This window comes from Myotis lucifugus, unplaced genomic scaffold (genome assembly GCF_000147115.1).
Source record: "Myotis lucifugus unplaced genomic scaffold, Myoluc2.0 scaffold_42, whole genome shotgun sequence".
Taxonomy (NCBI): Eukaryota; Metazoa; Chordata; class Mammalia; order Chiroptera; family Vespertilionidae; genus Myotis; species Myotis lucifugus.
The window spans coordinates 615,754-635,239 of record NW_005871090.1 but is presented as its reverse complement, the minus strand read 5'-3'; the positions used below and the strand labels follow the sequence as shown (position 1 = coordinate 635,239).

The 19,486-nt window shown below is 42.6% G+C and overlaps 1 protein-coding gene across 3 annotated transcripts in view; it reads right to left on the bottom strand.

Annotated features, from left to right (window-relative positions):
• PLCB4 (phospholipase C beta 4) overlaps positions 1-19,486 on the bottom strand; it is a 226,939-nt gene that overhangs the window by 10,723 nt on the left and 196,730 nt on the right. For all 3 annotated transcript variants that reach the window (XR_002829038.1, XM_023753181.1, XM_014455104.2), the window contains 7 exons: positions 16,891-17,041; positions 11,358-11,407; positions 11,166-11,231; positions 5,231-5,346; positions 3,683-3,758; positions 1,888-2,063; positions 461-562 (listed from right to left, as the gene is read on the bottom strand). Coding sequence is in view for 2 of the 3 variants with exons in the window: in XM_023753181.1 (XP_023608949.1) it covers positions 461-562; positions 1,888-2,063; positions 3,683-3,758; positions 5,231-5,346; positions 11,166-11,231; positions 11,358-11,407; positions 16,891-17,041 (737 nt within the window). In the remaining variant the exon portion in view is untranslated. The remainder of the gene's footprint in view (positions 1-460; positions 563-1,887; positions 2,064-3,682; positions 3,759-5,230; positions 5,347-11,165; positions 11,232-11,357; positions 11,408-16,890; positions 17,042-19,486) is intronic.

The following is a 19,486-nucleotide window of genomic DNA, read 5'->3' as shown; positions in this document are numbered from 1 at the left end:
GGCATCCAAATTCCTGTCTTGGTCTCTGTTTCTAGAAAACTCAACCTCAGACAAGGAGGTTTTTTGAGATGATCCTTGTTGTCAATGACAGTGTGAGTAAATCAAGGGAAAACGACAGTCCCCCTACATGCTGCTATTCAGAACCGACCCACCCAGAATGGGCTTGCACCTGAGCAGGTGAGATGCTAGCAGGAGGGCCCACTGGAACATGTGAAGGATATTTTGCCATGTTTTATAAATGAGCACACATATATTGAATGTAAACTGATTTTACTGGTGGTAGTAAACAATCAGAAGGTGACTGTTCTGTAGTAGTAATACATCTTCATAGCAGTTATAATAGCAGGAGTCTTAGCCAAAACTCACAAGGGTTTTAATATCTCAGATGTGCATATGTGTGTGCAGGCACACATAAATGTTAAGCCTATGCTATATTCCCGCCGACAGCATTCTCACTTACCTTTCCCGTTCTGCTTTGTTCTTGATAGATTTGTCTTGGCTGATGGCTTTGCTATTTTCCATAGAAATCTTAGCTTGGTGTGCTCTCATTTCCTTGCTTTCCCTATGTATTAAAAATAAACAAATAGGGAGGGAGAGAATGGGGGTTAGTTTTAATGGCTATGGAGGTTCAGTGGGAGAAGATGAAAAAGTTCTGGAGATGGATGGTGGTGATGGTGGCACAACAGTGTGAATGCACTTAATGCTATACACTTAAGAATGGTTAAAATGGTAGGTTTTCTGTTATAGGACTTTAACTAAAATAGAAAAACTTAAAAACAAACAAAATATTCCACATGTAACCAGGACTAGGTTCACTCTTTTTTCTTCACTATTGAGCTCTTGGAGTTGTTTTATATCCCATGAAAAAGGGTGAAGGAGCTCCAATTCGTGATCACACTTCTCCCTCAGGACAGTGGGACACCTGTACTGTAAAATGGTTAGGGTACAGAACATTAACCCACAGGCCCTTATTTAGTTGCCTCAAATGAGGATTGGAAACTATGGCAAAAATACTTCATGCTCTTATGGCCGTATCTACCCCTCCAAAATAAGGTGGGGAATTTCATATAACTTATACATTTAGCATTTTTAAAGTTTCTTGTTTGATTTGTTTGTATAACGCTTCTCTCTCCTCCTCTTCCATGTGTATCAACAGGCCCTAACTGTGGCATGGGGTGGGCACTGAGAGAGAAGCAAGCACGCTGCAACAGAGCTGTGATTACAAGAAGTAACTGGCATAAATGTTCTTGGTGTGTGTATGTGTGTGTGTGGGGGGGAAGGGGTCTAGCTTATCATTTGCAGGTAGTTTACATGTAATATTCAATTTGCTGAAGCATGGAGAGACCAAAATAAACTGATCCTTCATTGCTATTTCGTGATTAGGACTATCTTTCTAAAACTCACAGAAGTCCTAATAATGCAACAGGAGGGACTCTCCACCATCAGCCACGGAGTGATCAGTCCACTGTTAGCCACAGAGAGATCAGTCCCAGTCTCTCTAGGGGCTTCACTGGTTGGTCTTTACCTCCTTCTCTTTCTTCTCTTCCTCAGAGACTCCACGTCACTTCCAAAGGCCACTTTGGAGGCGGCAGTGCTCTTCTGGGCTGGATGCTCTTTGTCCTGTCACACTTTACTATGGATCACACACTACTTGTCATTTGACTTAGATTCTCATGTGAGTGTTCATATCATAACCTGTGTAAGCCCTTGGATGGCAGAGGCCATTTCTTAGAGCTCATCTTGCTCACATCAGTCCTATGATATGACATACATGAAAGCTCCATAGTACAAGTCAGGTTGATTTTGCCTACTACCTCAACTCACACGTGCAAAATTCGTGTTCTTTAAACACTAGGAGCTCACGTTGGAAATGGCTAGCTCTCCTACCTGTCGTGGGACAGTTTCAGCTGCTGGGTTTGCTGTTCGTGGGCATTGATCAGGAGCTTCCTCAGCAGCTCACACTGCTGGCTGAGGTGCAGGTCCCTGATTTCCTGCTCCTCGGCACTGTGGGTGTTGATCATTTCTGACCACTCCTTTGTGTGCTGCGCCACAATCTCTTTGACCTATGTAGGAAAGAGGGGATGGAGCCACCTGGAATTCTCAGATTTCAGGTATGAACAGCAAGCACAATAGGATTCATGCATTTTAGATCCCTCCCACCAGTTTACTTGGTGAGTCAGTGGACACCTATGACCTGCAAAAAATAAGTACCAATCAATGGGAATTAGGACGTCATTGCTTATTTTTAAAAAATCAATCACTTTGGCTCTAACTACTTAATGATGACCCATTGTTTCACTGCCTAACTTTGCCTATGCTGCTTTACCAGTCAGAATCCCCTTCGTCACCTTGTGCTTTTCCAGGTTCACTCCACCAGCCACAGGTCTGAAATAAGGGGGCGGGTTCTCTTATTCCTCGATCATGACGTGCTGTGTCAACCCTGCATCAATGCTCTTTGAAATGTGTTTTACAGCTCCCCTCATCAAGAGCCACAGTCCATTTCCCCACCTCCTTGAATCTGGCTGACCTTGTCACGTGCTTTAGTCCTGAGCCAGTAGCAAATGTGATGCAAGCAGAGACTTGAAAAGTGCTCTATCTGGAACCCCAAGGCTGCCCTGTGACTGAGCCTGTGCTCCCTGCTGGAAGGTGAGAGGTCATGTAGGTAAAAGCAAGCAGCAGCCAGCTCACCAGCAGGTCTCTGAGGGAGGCCACCAATCCAGCTCGCTGTAGACACATGAGCCGAAATCAGTAGAAAAACCATCCAGTTGAGTATGGCAGCAAAAGCTAACTGGTAGTGGCCAAGGTTTCTACTTTCCTATTTATGCAAAGCATCTAAAAATCCTGGCATGTTGTACAGGCATTAATTCTCAGACATTCCAGTTAAGGAGAATAAGAGAGACTGGGGAACAACTCTCAAAGACACAGTTTACTGCTTCTATAGAATTCATGGCAGAACAGACACAGAATACACAGCAGCTCAGAGAACTTCAGCTCCACCCGTGTGGCTGGCTGTGTGTACATCAGGGTCACTGGGCTGGATGACAGAACCGAATGCAGACATGGAGGCTGGCTGGTTTGACCAAGTGCTATTGTTGGGAGCTTTCTTTAAGAAGGTTTTTTGTTTCTGTTTTTATTAACCATTATCACTGGATTAGTTATTTATGTTCTTGACTGGAACTTAGCATTCACTTCTCCAAATATCCACAAATTTAATTAAGGTCTCCCAAACTCATGTTTTCTTGTGTCTTTGAGGAAATACAGGTAATTAGGCTTATCTCTTGGAATATAAACTATTGATTTTTTTCTTATCACAAACTTCCACAGCAAAGTTAGACTGGAGTATCAGAGTTACTCAACCCCTTAGTGAAATGGTTTTCTGTCATATGTTTATTGTTACTTCCATAGGGAAGCATATTCTATATTTTATACAGTATTTCCTTTTAGTGTATTCATTTTTTGTTTAGCTTGATGCCTGAGCCAGAAAACAAACCTTGTTAGCATATTTCTACAGATGAAGGAAAAGATGTTCCATGAAATGGCTTTTCTCTTACCCAGTAAGTCTGGGGCCTGGACCCTTTCTAGTCCCAGGATAATGTTATTTCTGATTTATGCTATATACCTTGAAAAAAAATCACAAAGTATCTTCTGCAAGTTGCTGCCATACAAATAGGCATTTTCTTACCTTAGATTTGTGATCTGATGTCAATGTCTGAATTTTAATTTCTGTTTCTTTTTTCATTTCAAGACAATTACTTCCCCTGAAAATGGAAAATCGCAAATGCGTGCCAGACGTTAGATATTTTCCCATTCCCATGGGCCTTTGCTACAAAGCTTGCTGATGAAGCCAGTTTGTTCATCAGATATGGGCTGCCATGGCTCATTGGGCAACATCAATTTTTCTCGTAATAGATGCATACCTTACACAATTCTATATCGTGATTACTCAATTCAACCACTACACAAAGAGACACTTCAGACCTAACAATTATGTCATTGTTAGGGTCTGTGGTCAGAGTTTCCATTTTGGTTCCTGCTTTTCTTTGAGCTATTTTTCATTTATTCAATAAAATATTATTTGGGATAAAAACTGGGAAATAGGCCCTCAGCTTTTGAAGTGAATTGTTAATTCTGTCATTTTGGTTGTAAAGCCAGATTTCTGTCTTTGACACATGCCAGTAAGGGAGAAAATAGCATTTCTTGGCATATTAGGGTGATTTGTGCTTCTTATTCTATTGTGATCAGAAAATATATACCAGGAAATTGCCCAGCAACCATTACTGTTTATTTTAGTGATTATTTTTCCCTTTGAAATATCCATATCATTGCTGAAACCAGAACATGTTCTGACTTTCTGTCTTCAGCATAGATGCTTTGCAGCCTAAGTCAGAAAGTGGCATTGTATTATTCACTGAGTGTGTCTCTGGGAGAAGCATTATTCTAAAAATGCTAGGTATCTCATCAAATCTATTATTTCTTAAAGGCTAGAACTGAGTATGTTTCTCCTCTCGTCTGTTATTCAGTAAGCTTGCAGCATTAGATAAACATTCCCCTGACTTAATCCTGGAGACAAAATCTTTCATAGTAAATGCAATGATCGGTTTCATTCAAGTTTTCTCTGTGACACAAGGTAAACATTCTTGAAATCTTAAAAATCAAAAACTGCACTTTTGAGTGCATCAACCTTATTCTTTATTTTCTGGCTATGCAAAATTATTTCTGTAGGTTCAAATCTTCTCAGCTTTATCTTGTCCTTCCTTTCCCCCCATTCACCTCCAAGATACTTGAGTGGAAAACACATGAGAGACATTAACCAGCAGCTGTAGAACTCGAACAAAGCTCCTCTTTCCTACTTTAATTCCTACTTTAATTATTCCTTTCTTATTTTCCAGGGATAATTTTTTTAAAATATATTTTTATTATATTTTTATTGATATCAGAGGAAGCAGGAGAGAGAGATAGAAACATCAATGATCAGCTGCCTCTTGCATGCCCCCTCCTGGGGATTGAGCCCACAACCTGGGCATGTGGCCTGAAAGGGAATCAAACCATGACCTCCTGGTTCATGGGTTGACGCTCAACCACTGAGCAACATCGGTCGAGCCAGGAATAATTTTTAATGATGGAAACAGAGTTAGGACAAAGTTCCTCCTTGGCCTAATTGGCAGCTAAACTATTGAAAAGACAACATATAAAAAAACAAAGGCTTCTAGAAGGAAATAAACATTATTACCCCTTCTTCTTCATTGCCTTCTCTAGGATTTTCTCATGGGTTGACTTCTCTTTGTCATACTGTGCCACAATTTTGTCAACTTGCGTGCAGTGTAGCTTCTGCATGGTGCTGTGCTCCTGAACAAGAAGGATTGGCAGTTACTAGTTGGACTCAGTGCGGCTGATACACTGTACCCCATGTGTCGCTGGCATCATTTTCACCAGCTTTCCCAGAGAATTGATTTGGAAATTAAGGAGTGATTGAGTCTGGGAACTGGAAGAACTTCCAATGTCCCATGCAACATATAGCAGTCTTTTGTACAGGCGTATCCACAACAAGGACGTCTCTAGCCTCAGTCGAATGAACATGCCCACCTCAAAAGACAGCTCTGCCCACCATTGGGCAGCACGAACCATCCCAAAGTCTTTTCTTCTGCACATTTATGTCTCTACAGAATTTCCACCCATTCATCTTTGTTCTGCTATCTGAGATAGTCTATTGTCCCTTTCCTACATTGGTCCTCAAATACCCAAGTTCAGTTGCCACATTTCTTTTTTTTAATTATTATTCGTTAAAGTATAGTTAACATACAATATTATGTTGGTTTTGGATACACAATAGAGTGATTTGACATTTATATACTTTATGAAATTACTACCATGATAAGTCTAGTAACTATGTGTCACCATAAAAGTTATTACAATATTATTGACTATTTCAGGAGCCATATTTCTTCTCATTTATACGCTAAATATAACTATTCATCATTTGATATGGCACATTTGGGAAGGTCTTAAAAATTATCATTACACATGAGAATTGGCAGCGTAATTGTTTTTTGTGTTTTTTAAAATCCTATATAATAAAAGGCTAATATGCAAATAGACCCAACAGCAGAATGACCAGTCACTATGACATGCACTGACCACCTGGAGGCAGACATTCAATGCAGGAGCTGCTCCCTGGTGGTCAGTGTGCTCCCACAGGGGAAGCGCCGCTCAGCCAGAAGCTGGGCTCACAGATGGAGAGCACAGTAGCAGTGGCAGGAGCCTCTCTCACCTCCATGGCAATGCTAATGACCCCTTGGGGGATGTCCGTCTGTTGGCTTAGGCCTGCTCCCCAGGGAGTGAACTGCCCCCGAGGGCTCCTGGACTGCGAGAGGGTGCAGGCCGGGCTGAGGGAACCCCCCATCACAGTGCATGAATGTCGTGCACCGGGCCTCTAATATATATATATTAGAGGCTGCCTCTTGTATACTCCACACTGGGGATTGAGCCTGCAACCCGGGCATTTGCCATGACCAGGAATTGAACCATGACTTCCTGGTTCATAGGTCAACCCTCAGCCACTAGGCCATGCCTGCTGGGACTTAGTTGTGACTGTCAGCTGATTTCAAATCTCTTTTCACCAGCATTCTTGAGGATGACAGTGTCCAGGATCTCTGATCTTCAGCCTTACAGATATTTAGCCTATTTCCCATCTGCTTTATTCAATCACTGAAATTGAGTTTGCAACACTTTGAAAATAAGTATTGCTCTATAAACATTCTTTCCTTCTCATAATTTTCCCACAGCCAGTGACTTATCTGAAATCAGATTTCCTTAGTTGCTCATCCCCCCAAACCTAGAGGAAATCAGTACAATAAGTAATATCCAACTCTAAAATGATACTTGGTATTATATGCTAGTTTTACTCTTGAGAAACTTAGAGAAATAAAATGGTATTTGAGACTGAAATGGATAGATGTTGTTCAGGCTTTATAACCATGCTCACAGTCATGTTTCCTTTTGCTTATTTTTTTAAGTGAGTGACTTAATTAAATATATGATTTTATTCCTAAGGTAGGCTTGACTTAAAGCAAAACTAATTTATGAACATCTCTAAAAGTTTTGATAGAATATAAAGGTGGAAGGGGTTTTTAACTTTACCAAGACTTCCTTAATTTCCCAGCCCTATTAAGTAAATTAATGCAAAACTTGATCTACCATTTGTTTATGCACGTATTCTTCAGAAATGCATTGGTACATAAGGTCCTTGCATTCTTGTCTGATGGATAAACACCTTTGGAAGAAGTCATGGAGAGAATGGTGCTGGATGGGGGAAAGCTCTCAGAACAGGTATTGGCAGTGGAGACAATCCAGGTAGTTCAAGGGGATGTTATCTTGCTGTGGATTCGGGGGGTCAAGGAGTTACATGTAATGGTGTCTTGCTTAATTTGTTGTTGGAACAGCAAATAAATCCAGCCATATTATCCATGTGTGTGCACTGATATGTTATACATACATTTCACTTAGGGTTTCCTGCAACATGGCATTGGGTTAAGGATTTGGGTTCTTAGTCGTAAATCCTGGGACAAGTCACCTACCCTCTCAGTCTGTTCATCTTTTAACTGGGACAGTGATACCTATTTCATAGAGTTGTTAGGATTAAAAGTAAATATAATATTGCCCAGCTGGTGTGGCTCAGAGGTTGAGCATCTAGCAAATGGTTGGTAGACTGCAAAAAGGGCCACATTTATTCCCCCTCTGTATCCATCCCCCTTTGAAATGTGACCTTGTGATTCTTACTGTCAAGAGACAGAGTCGAATTCCTTGAATCTGGGCCAGCCTATGACTTGCATTAGCCAGGAGAATGAGGTGGACTTCCTGGTGTGCCAGTTCTGAGTTGCAGCCTTAAGAAACCCTGTCTGCCTCTGCTTGATCTCTAGGGACCCTTTCCCCCCTGGACAAGCCTGGACTCCCTGCTAGAAGATGAGAAACCACAGAGCATTGAGGAAGGAGCTCAGCAGAGGTCTTCCTAAGTCAGCCAGCCCTCTGTCCCAAATCGGCCCACCACCAGCCGAACTGGCAGTAGCGAATGAACCCAGCTGATACCAGGAGACTCATCCCGCTGATCCAGCCCAAACTGGTGACCCACAAAATTGTGAGCTAAATTAATGGTTGTTGTTTTAAGTCAATATTCACATATATCTTTCATCGTAGAAGTTGCTTCAGATAAGATGGTGGAAAATGTTAGAAAGTATTACAGACTGAAAAATTACTGACAGTCTACAGACAGGAAAGTCTAATTATTTGAAAATAATTATTTGCAAAGTCTTATGGACAATTCAAGTAGATGAAAAGCACTTTAGTTTTAACAACATTAACTAGTTGTGTTACTCTGGACAAAGAACTCACCTCTCTGAATTTCATTTTATTCATGTCTAAAATGCAGATAGTATTATGGGATAATATGAGGATTTGAGAATATATGTAAAATGTGTGACACAAAGTGGCATTAAATAGATGTTAATGTTGTTAGTAGTAGTAGTTTTCTATAAAAAATTACAGAATTCAGAGTTCATAAATTACTCTGCCAAAGCAAGCTGAATAAGAGGGGGGCCTCTGTTAATTTAATGTGGGAGAAGCTTACAAGTGTATGATAAGCTTATAATCATACACTTGTAACTTAAACTTCTGCAGTACACGCAGATATGAAAAACAACCCATGGAGTGCATTCCCCTGCTCTGAAATGCTTCTGAAAAGCGTTCTAAAAAGCAACAAACTATGCTCATTTTACTGTGGCAATTTAGCTCCGTAACTTTAAAGCCTTCCTCCAAAGAATGCACACTAAACTGTTTAAAAAAGTCCACTTGGGTGGGATTTAGGCACTTAAAATTTTCCTTTAGGTTTTGTTTTATATTAATGTGGAACTCCCAGAAGCTCAAGGTTGTCTTCTGCAAAAAAAAAACACACAAAAAAAAAACTCTTATCCGGTTTGCTGGTTATTAAATAATATGAATATTTCCCTGACAACAACGTGAAGAAACTGAAAGGAATGACACACAATGACATCTGAGGTGGAGAAAAGAGCCACTAAAGCCACCTCTAAATTATTTCACAGAAAAATAATTTTTCAACTGTTATAGACTAAATATTTATGCTCCCCCCCTCAAGTCCAGATGTTGAATCCTTAAACCTTAATGTGACAGAATTTGGAGATAGGGGGTGATTAGGCCATGAGGGTGGAGCCCCATGAATGGGATTAGTGCCCTTATAAGAAGAGACAGGAGAGAGAGGACACTCCACCACATGAGGACCCAACAGGAGATCATCTGAAAACAGAAAGGGGACTCTCATCAGATACTGAATCTGCTGCACCTTGATGTTGGACTTCCAGCCTCCAGGACTGTGAGCAATAAATGTTTGTGGTCTGAGCCACCTGGTCTGTGGTAGTTACAGCAGCCCAAGCTCAGACATCATCTTTGCCACTTTTCTGACTAAGCAGATAGGTCTGAGTCTGTTTAAACTTAAAGGTTTAGACAAGAAATCAGCAGACAACTCTGCTCAGTATTATGTAGGTCAAGTTCTAAAGAATTAAGAAACATCCTTCCTTAGTAGCCAGTATATTGACATTGTCTAAACTGGAAATTTTCATAAGATCACATGTGTGCCACTCCATTTGCTTCAATGAGGGGAACTAATTTACTTTATTAAAGCATCTAATATCTTACAGAAAAATGCAGTTCTAGACTCAGATGATTTGGGATCAAATACTGGCTCTGCTCCTCCCTAACTCTGGGACATTAGTTCAATTGCTTAATCTCTCTAATCCTTAATTTCCTCACATATAAAATGGGGACTTAAATAGAAATTTACCTTATAGGGTAGAGAGTAATAAATAGATAGTACATGTAAAGTGCTGAGCATAGCATCTGGAAAATATTGAGCATGTGAGAATTCTAGCTGCCATTATTGCTGTTATGGTTATTATCAGTCACAGTATATTTTCTGGTCATGCCTCAAAGAAATAATCAATGAGGATGAGGCCAAACACTTTGTTTCCAAATAGCCCAAAAGCCATTGAAATGCCTGCCTCAATGACAGAGATCCAATTTAAATGGATAGAAAAATTCTCTGAATGATGCCTTGCCATATGGGTACTAACTGCATTCTTAATAATTAAGGCCATTCAGGTTGCATTCTCTCTTATTTCTTTTTCTCTTTCCTTTCCCTATTCTAGGTTGTTGTCAATGACCAACACAGCTAAAATCACCACTTTAAATAGCTTTGTCTCCAATAGTCCCAAACTCAATAAAAATCTGTAGCAAGTGGGGATGCAGGGCTAGTTTAAAAGATCTCAGAGGTCCTTTTAAGAAATTAAGTTTCTCTTGCTCTCACTGCCTTTATTAGAAGAGGCAGACATTATCCTCCCAGCGACAACAGTTGTGATGGGCCCTACCAGGAAAGGGGGTATTCTGCTTTCTGCCTTTCTCTGTGGGCAGAGACTGGAGAGCAGGAAGGTGCTATGAAGTTTTTCAACTCAGGAGAGAATTACTCAAGCCACCTCTTGCTGCTCTCTTCAACTTGCAACTCGCTCTTATAATTTCTATCATTGTCAAAAGACCTCTTTGTATGGGTAGAAAGGAAAAACAACTATATTTCAGAAGAAGGCCACCTTACAGAGTTTACATAATAGGGGGAACGTGAGAAGAGCTCCCTCTCTAGGGCTCTTGGTGAGAAGGTGAGAGCCTGTCAGCATCTCCCTTCATGCTCTGTTTCTGCAAACTATTTGCCAGCGACCCAGGAAATTTTGGTACCTAGAGTTAAGATTGTGAGCTGGTCTTCAATAGTTAGGCTATGGCCCACTAGTTTAGATAAAGTCATTTTATGAAACAATTTTTAAATGGGTGAAGCTCTGCGATTCCTTTGAAATAACTGTCAGAAAGATAGGTTCCAAATCAGTGGCTGGTAGTAGTTTCTAAGCAGTGTTCTTGGCTGTGAAGAATTCATTGTTCCATAACACTGCTGAGGAGTTGGCTGGTAGTAGTTTCTAAGCAGTGTTCTTGGCTGTGAAGAATTCATTGTTCCATAACACACAAAAAAGTGACTTTACGGTTTCATCAGAGAGCTAACAGAAAAAACCCAACAGGCAAACAAAACTACTCTAAAATATGTATGTATACACAAACTGTACCTTTGCATGCTTCTTCTTTAAAGAATTTAGCTCCTTCTGCTGTTTCTTTAAATGCTTCAAGTAAGCCTGTGACAGAAATAAAGAGGGTCCAATGTAGGTTTCAATGATTATACTTGGTGAGAAACAAAGATATACTGGTTTCACCAATATGCATAATATAAGAGTCCTTGGAAAATGACCAAGCAATTTTACCTTCATCTGCTTTAAATCTTCTATCCTTACTTGAGGGATAAGTTCAATACCTTAAAAAAAAGATTAGACACTGTGTATATTAAAAGTTAGAGAGAATAACTGACAATAGAAAATTCAGTTTTAAAATCTCACCTAAAAGTTTTGGAACAGCTTACCACGTAATGTTATGAATATAAACATTTGAATTTCTTATTACAAAGCAATTAACTAGACACAACTGAAATGCGTATGGTCTTAGGTCGAGTTTCCTAGGAGCAGAGCCTGGGACTGGGATTTGAGTGAGCATGATTTATTGTGGAAAGGCTCTTGGGAGAAGGCCCTAGAGCAGCTGTTCTCAACCTGTGGGTCGTGACCCCTTTGGGGGTAGAACGACCCTTTCACAGGGGTGGCCTAAGACCATCGGAAAACACATATATAATTACATATTGTTTTTGTGATTAATCACTATGCTTTAATTATGTTCAATTTGTAACAATGAAATTGGGGGTCACCACAACATGAGGAACTGTATTAAAGGGTCGCGGCATTAGGGAGGTTGAGAACCACTGCCCTAGAGAGAAGCAGGACGGACAGAGGAAGAAGCCAGGGGGTGTTTCCAGCCTAATCCTACAGGGAGCTGCTGAGCATAAATGGCCCTCCAGCCCTTTTCTACCTTCAGGTAAGGAAACTGGGCTTTTGCAACTCCTTTTTCATCAGAAGAGGCCTTCAGAGTGCTTACAAAACCTTCCAGGCAAAACTCCCACGGTCTAAGCACAACTCTCCAGGGAGAAACATGCAGCTGCGATCTGCTATCAGCCAATACTCACAGTGGGGGCAGGGTGGGAGGGAGAGGAGGGAGGTCGACCCCATGCAGGAAATCTGACCAGGCCCAATGGCATCTATTACAGTTACATTTATCTTTGCATTTCAAGGCATACCATATCAGTCAGTTACTTCTCAACTCTATCCCACCTTCATCATCATCAAAGAACAAAATATTTTTTCAGCTTCTTTTTGTTTTTTACCACATTTAATTTTAGCATGTAAGCAAAATGCTACTGAGCACAGAAAAACCTTTAAAATCCAGGAAATAATGAAATCAAACCATTGTATACCAGGGTGCTGTATGGAGGACCTGCAGTAATATACTAAGTCATTTTACTCTCTGAGTGATGCTAGGCCAGGGTCGTCGCCACAGCAATCAAAGTTGTAGAAGAATTCCCCAACATGTTCTGTTTGGCTTCCAATTTTCATTGTAGGCAAACAAAATGAATGTGCGCCCTGTAGCATAATTGATTTAAAATCCCAAAGACTCGGTGTGAGATATTCAAGAAAGATAGGCATCACGTTCTAGGCTCTTGTTTTTAGTTTTATTCATTTTAATAAGATGTGCACATCCAGTGTGAGGGTGGTAAGACTGAAAAGGAGAATCATGGCTGAGAGAAATCAGTCTGTGATCTGTAACATTTTATGACACGGGTATCAAGGGAATATGAGGTTGCTCTCCTATCTCTTAAGTCTGAGGTCTCAAGCTAATTCTCTTCTTTATTATGGATAGTAAGAGGCAGCATATGGCATAGGAGTGAATCTTGGAAGGCTAGAACTGCCCTATCTTTGGGTTCTTTTCTCTTGCTGTAAAACGAACATACAGAATTGAGGTCTAACAAATCTTCAGAGTTTGACTCAATCTGATGAAACAATTTTTTTTTAATTCAACTAAACCTTAATTAACAGGAACCTATGAAAACACAAACCCCTATCACCTGGTCTTTCATTTATTTGAGAAAGATACAAATGACCTATAAAAATCTTAGTTTCTATAAATGATTGTTGGGATGTAACACACTCTGCAGAACAGGAATTGGTACATGCGCAGTTCCATCTAAGGCAGCGTGTCTGATAGAATTTTCGAGGATGCAGCTCCTTATCCCTTAGACTCTCCAATCTCTTTGGTACCACACCATATAGGTTATGACAATCTCAAGCTTGGGTTTCCCTGAACTCTTCTTTACCCACCTCTATTGCTAATCCTGTGGACACTACTGAAGAAGTAATGAGCTTAAGCTACACTGGCTTAATTCATGCCACCCCTCCTCACCTGGGGCCTGTGTGCTCTGTGGCAGATCTCATTTCTTGTGGATTGTACTATTCCAGTCAGTGGCTATTCCAAAATGTTTCTATAACCTTATTCTTCAGTTCTTCCTCCATCTTCCTCAGCAGAGGGCCACTTATCCAACGTCGTAGATCAGATGGGATCGATCTCTGCTACACTACAAACATGGCCACGATTTCCCCCTCTCATCAAGAGGTGGAGTCTATTTCTCTATCCCTTGAGTATGGGTTAACCTTGTGACTTGCTTTGCCCACTAGCACTCTAGCAGAAGCTGGAAAATAACTGCTCTTGACTCTCTGGGAGCACCCTATGACAAGCCCATTTAGGCTACTGGATGATATGAGATAACTTGCCAGCTGAAAGATATGTGAGAGGCCATCCAATATCTAGCCTTTATCCAAGCCACCAGCCAACCACAGCTGCATGAGCAAGACACACAGAGATCAGCCAAACCAGCTCAGACCAACTAATCCAATAACATGACCTCAGTAAATGGAGGCTGTTTTCAGCCACTAAAACTTGAGGTCATGTGTTGTGTGGCACATGCTAACTGATAAAGCTTTTGTCAGAGTTCTCCCTTTCCACCCTGATACTCCTTTTCACTCATCCTTCTTCTTGGCTCAGACAGAACATCTCTGTTCCTGCCTCATAAAGCAGAATCTCTCCTGTTCTCTTGCTTCAGCTCTTCCTCAAGCTTTGTTTCAATATATACCCCTCCTTGCATTTTCCTTCTCTTTCTTTTCATTGGTTCCTCCCAGCATGCTACTGTCCTCCTTGACAATCACTTCATACCTTAATCGTTGATTTTTTTCTAACCTGGTTTCCACCTTCACCATCAAAGCATGCCTTATTCAACATTAATTTTGCAGTCTTAAGTTCCCTGGACAATCTACAATACCTTCTCAAAACTCATTCTTCCTATAAATAGATCTCTGTTGTCTTCCATTCATTTCCACGCTCTCTCTCTCTCTCTCTCTCTCTCTCTCTCTCTCTCTCCTTTCCCTTCCCTCACCCTCTCCCTCTCCTTCCTCTTGTCCTGCCAGTACTCTGATGTCCATGTTTTTGCCCAGATGTATCATCAACAACTTGAACTCAATGACATCCAATCAACTTACCAAAAGCAGTTTCTCTTGATCTCTCTACTTCTCTCAGTGGCACCATCTATCTGTGACCTAAGTTGCCATTGAGTCTCATCCTTCCTAAGGCCCAATAAGTACCAACTTATATCTATTTTTTCTTTCTTTCCTTCTTTCTCCCTAACTACTTCCAGCTTAATCCAGACTCTCCTTGACAATTGATGGGTCATTCATTGATCAGTTATTTACTTGCTAAGAAAAGATACTGCTAGATCGTTACTGGGCATGGTTCCTGGGATTCACTGATAAAGGGGAGGTGTTGTCTTGCCTGCAATCACCCCTTTCTCTGGTGTTATCATGTTATATAAATATAATATAAATATATAATGTGAATAGTGTTATAATAGCAGCATGCACACCATAATTCTTAACTGGTCCTTAGCATCTATCTCCCCTTTCAATGACTTCTTCTGCCAAGACTGTATTAGTCTTCTTAAAATACTCCTTTGATTATCAATCCCAATTGCCTTTTCAGGGTGGTCCCAGAACTCTTTCCAGACCAGCAAAGTTGAACTACTCACCAGTACCTACCAGCATTCTTCTGTCCCCCTTTCCTACACATCTAGGTTGCTTCCTATGCTGCTTCTTCCTAGGCTGCCTTCTTTTGGCTTCTCCACCATCTATTCATATTTACGTCAGAGTTAGGTTACAAGGCCTAGCTCACTTGGGATCTCATCTGTAAGTATTCTGTGGGACCCTTGCTGGAAGGGATTCCCTCTCCCCTCCTGTTTCTGAGGGTTCAGCCATCATTGACTTCAGTCTGTGCAGAAGTCTGCCCTATTTTATCTGAGGTCTCTGAAGGTGTGGAGGTATTTCTTGTAAAACCTAGTAATGTCACTTAGAGTTGGCTTCCAAGTCTCCTGAATAAAAGGCCAACATGAATCAGTCATCCTCTCTCTTAGGACGACAGTCAAGGAGACTGGACTGGAAGTGAGAGCCACTTGACTCCTTCAAATGCAGCCTTTTTGGGAATCAGGGTTGAGGTAGTTCCAAATGCAAGCATGTTCCATTCTAGAACGAGGCTTACTTCTGTCCTCTGTAAGCTGGTTCCACTGCACTGTTTTTCAGGCCATTTAACTCACTATAATTACAAATGTCTTTTTACTCTGGGTGATACAAGAGCTTTCATTAAACACAAACTCTCCCATTTTCCAAGTCTATCTCTAGCTGAGTGGCTAACGGTAATAATGACCAGTGCTGGTACAGAGTACCCAAGGCCTTATCATTACCTTGCTCCAGGATTTTTCCAGGGAGGAACAGGAAAACAGCTGCAGGCAACATACAATTTGGGCTACTTTTGTGCAGTGTCATTTTCTAATTTGTTTTATAAAGCTCAATGCACACTTAGTTTCCTGCTAAATTACTACATTGTTTTGGTTTGGGAGAGCCTGTAGATTCTTCCCTTAAACTACAGCATTATGTAAATTAAGTGTAAAAGCAATTTGATTTTCTTATATCAAGGACAGTGAATTTCCATATAACTGGGAAATATATGTACTGAGTAAAAAATCATTAGGAAAAAGAGAAATTCTAAAGTAAGAAGACTGTTTAAGTCAGTGATTCATGATCAAGGAGGATAGTTAAAGTATTTAATTAACAGTATGGAATGGGCACCATCCAATCAGAATGGATGCCTGGTCACTAAGAATGGAAGTCAACCAGCCAATCGTTTCTCCATATACCAGCTGAATTTTAGCACATGGGTTACATCGTTCTTTTTGGATGACACCTCTTGTAATCTTTTGTTTCATCCACAGGTAAGCACAAAGAATTGGCCTTCAGATGCCCACCTGATGATTTTAAAAATAAATAGTTATGGATGCTAAATATCTCCAGGTGGGAAGAAATTGTCAATAGGAATTCATTTTATTTTTTTGAAGATTTTAAAATTTAGAAGTGTCTGAACAATCATGATTCTGTTGGTTCATGAACCTACCAGCTGTCCAGGTAAGTGTCTGTTGTGGGGTATCCAGAAGAGAGGGGGGAAGCGTTCATGAAATTTAGCGTGTGAAAGTGCTTCCCTAAAAGGACAGTGAATTAAACATCTTCTATTACTATGGGTATTGTACTCAGTGTAACTAAGGTGCAGGGGATCCAGCAGATGAAACATAAATGTTGACTCTCTATTAAATAATCAGAGAAATTAAGCAGTTTTCCCAATCCACAAGAAAACATTATGCTCTTGAGTTTTATGGGACAATGGAAATTGACAAAATTAACAATTCCAAATACTCTCATAAAATACTTTTTAAAAAGAGTCTAAAAGTTCCAGAATAGATAATGAGCCCAAACAACATTCCTTTACCTTTCTTGGCTTCCATGCCGGACCCCAGGGCGGCCGTGGTGGTTGGTCTGAGCTCCGAGCTGCTCTGCGGGGTCACATTTGTTTTGGCAGTGTTGGCCTTTCCTTTCTTGTCGTTCTTAGACGTGTCGCTGGGCACATCAGCTATGTCACTCTGGAACGGAAATGTTTATGTTATCACAAGTGAATGCCAGCTCAAGTTCAACTGCCTTGCACATTCTCTATTTTACCGAGTCCAGTCTGTGCCACTCAACTTCTCCCCTGCAACTGTCTCATAGTTGGGTCTTTTCCTGGCAGGAGGAAACATTACAAGGTTTCCTCAGGCTTGAGGCAAAGGAAGAAGCCAAGGAAAGAAGATCCAATTCCTTTATAAGCAGAGTATACCTTCTCTTTTGCTAGCTCTGGAGAGATTGTCGCTTCCACTCTAAACTGAGTGTGCCTTAAAATCAAAGAAACAAACAACACATCTGTGCACTGACATGGGAGAAGGTTGGATATAAGACTGTTAAAAAATAACAAAATAATCCATGTCACTTTCATTAATTTACTGAGTTGGGTTGGTTGGTATTTCAATGTATCACAAAAATCACAAAAGCATCGTGTGTGTGTGTGTGTGTGTGTGTGTGTGTGTGTGTGTGTTTATTGATTTCAGAGAGGAAGGGAGAGGAATAGAAACATCAATGATGAGAGAAAATAACTGATCCACTGCCTCCTACTGAGGATAGAACTGCAACCAGGGTATGTGTCCTGACTGGGAATTGAACTGTGACTTCCTGGTTCATGGGTCAACCTATAATCACTGAGCCACATCAGCAGGGCAAAGCATCCTATATTTTAGACAATGGATTTTTATTTTCAATTTTGTTTCTAATGGGTAAAGGGTCCCCAGATGTGAGTTAAGCCATGTTGAAGAAGTGGGATTTTGAGATGGTGGTCACATTTTATGAAATACAAGTGGCCCGGAGCACAAAATTTATGCACGGGGGAGGGGGTGTTCCTCAGCCTGGCCTGCACCCTCTCCAATCTCGGACCCCTCAAAGGATGTCGTACTGCCAGTTTACAGGGATTGGGCCTAAACCGGCCGTCGGACATCCCTCTCGCAATCTGGGACTGCTGGCTCCTAACCGCTCACCTGCCTGGCTGCCTGATTGCCCCTAACCACTCTGCCTGCTGGCCTGCTCACCCCCAACTGCCCCCTGCCGCTGGCCTGCTTGCCCCCAAATGCCCCCCCCCCGCCAGCCTGATCACCCACAACTGCCCCCCTGCTGGCCTGCTCACTCCAAACTGCCCCCCCTGCTGTCCTGATCACCTTCAACTGACCCCCACTGATGGCCTGCTTGCCCCCAACTGGCCCCCGTGCTGGTCTGCTTACCCCCAACGGCCCTGCCCCCCACCAGCCTGATCACCCACAACTGCCCTCCCCTCTTGGCCTCTAATCGCCTCTACCTAGGCCCTGCCACTATGGCTTTGTCCAGAAGAACGTCCGGGAGGTCTCCTGTAAGGTCTCCCAGTCTAATTAACATATTACCCTTTTATTAGTATAGATAGAGGCCTGGTGCATGGGTGGGGGCTGGCTGGTTTGCCCTGAAGGGTGTCCTGGATCAGGGTGGGGGTTCCCTTGGGGTGTGGGGAGGACTGGGCAAGGGGACTGTGGTGGTTTGCAGGCTGGCCACGCCCCCATGGGGTGAGGGGGTGTGGCCAGCTTGGGTGAGGGGCTGAGGGCTATTTTCAAGCTGGCCACACCGCCTTCAGGATGGGGGGTCCGGGTGGGGTGCCTGGCCAGCCTGGGTGAGGGTCTGAGGGCTGTGTTCAGGCTGGCCAAGCCCCCCAGTGGGGACTCTCACCCCATGAGGGTGTAGCCAGCCTGGATGAGGGGCTGATGGCTGTTTGCAGGCTTGCCAAGACCCCCAGCGGGGACCTTTCACCCCATGGGTGCATGGCCAGCCTGGGTGAGGGGCTGAGGGGCTTTTTGCAGGCTGGCCACACCCCTTTCAGGGTGGGGGGTCCCCACTGGGGTGCCTGGGCGCAGCCTGGGTGAGGGGCTGATGGCTGCTTGCAGGCTTGCCAAGACCCCCAGCGGGGACCTTCACCCCATGGGTGCGTGGCCAGCCTGGGTGAGGGGCTGAGGGCTTTTTGCAGGCTGGCCACACCCCTTTCAGGGTGGGGGTCCCCACTGGGGTGCCTGGCCAGCCTGGGTGAGGGGCTGATGGCTGCTTGCAGGCTTGCCAAGACCCCCAGCGGGGACCTTCACCCCATGGGTGCGTGGCCAGCCTGAGTGAGGGGCTGATGGCTGTTTGACGGCTGGCCACAGCTCCGGGCAACCCAGGCTCCCAGACCCTCCTTGAGTGGAGGCCACAGCGGCTGGAAGCAGGTATCTGGGATTTATTTATCTTCTATAATTGAAACTTTGTAGCCTTGAGCGGAGCCCACAGCTGGCCAGGGCAGGCGGGAAGCTTGGCTTCCTCCATCGCCAGGGGCAACCCAAGCCTCCTGTTCGCTCCAGCTCCGTGGCCGCTGCCTTCTTGGTTGGGTTTATTTGCATACTCGCTCTTGATTGGCTGGTGGGCATGGCTTGTGGGTGTAGCGGAGGTACGGTAAA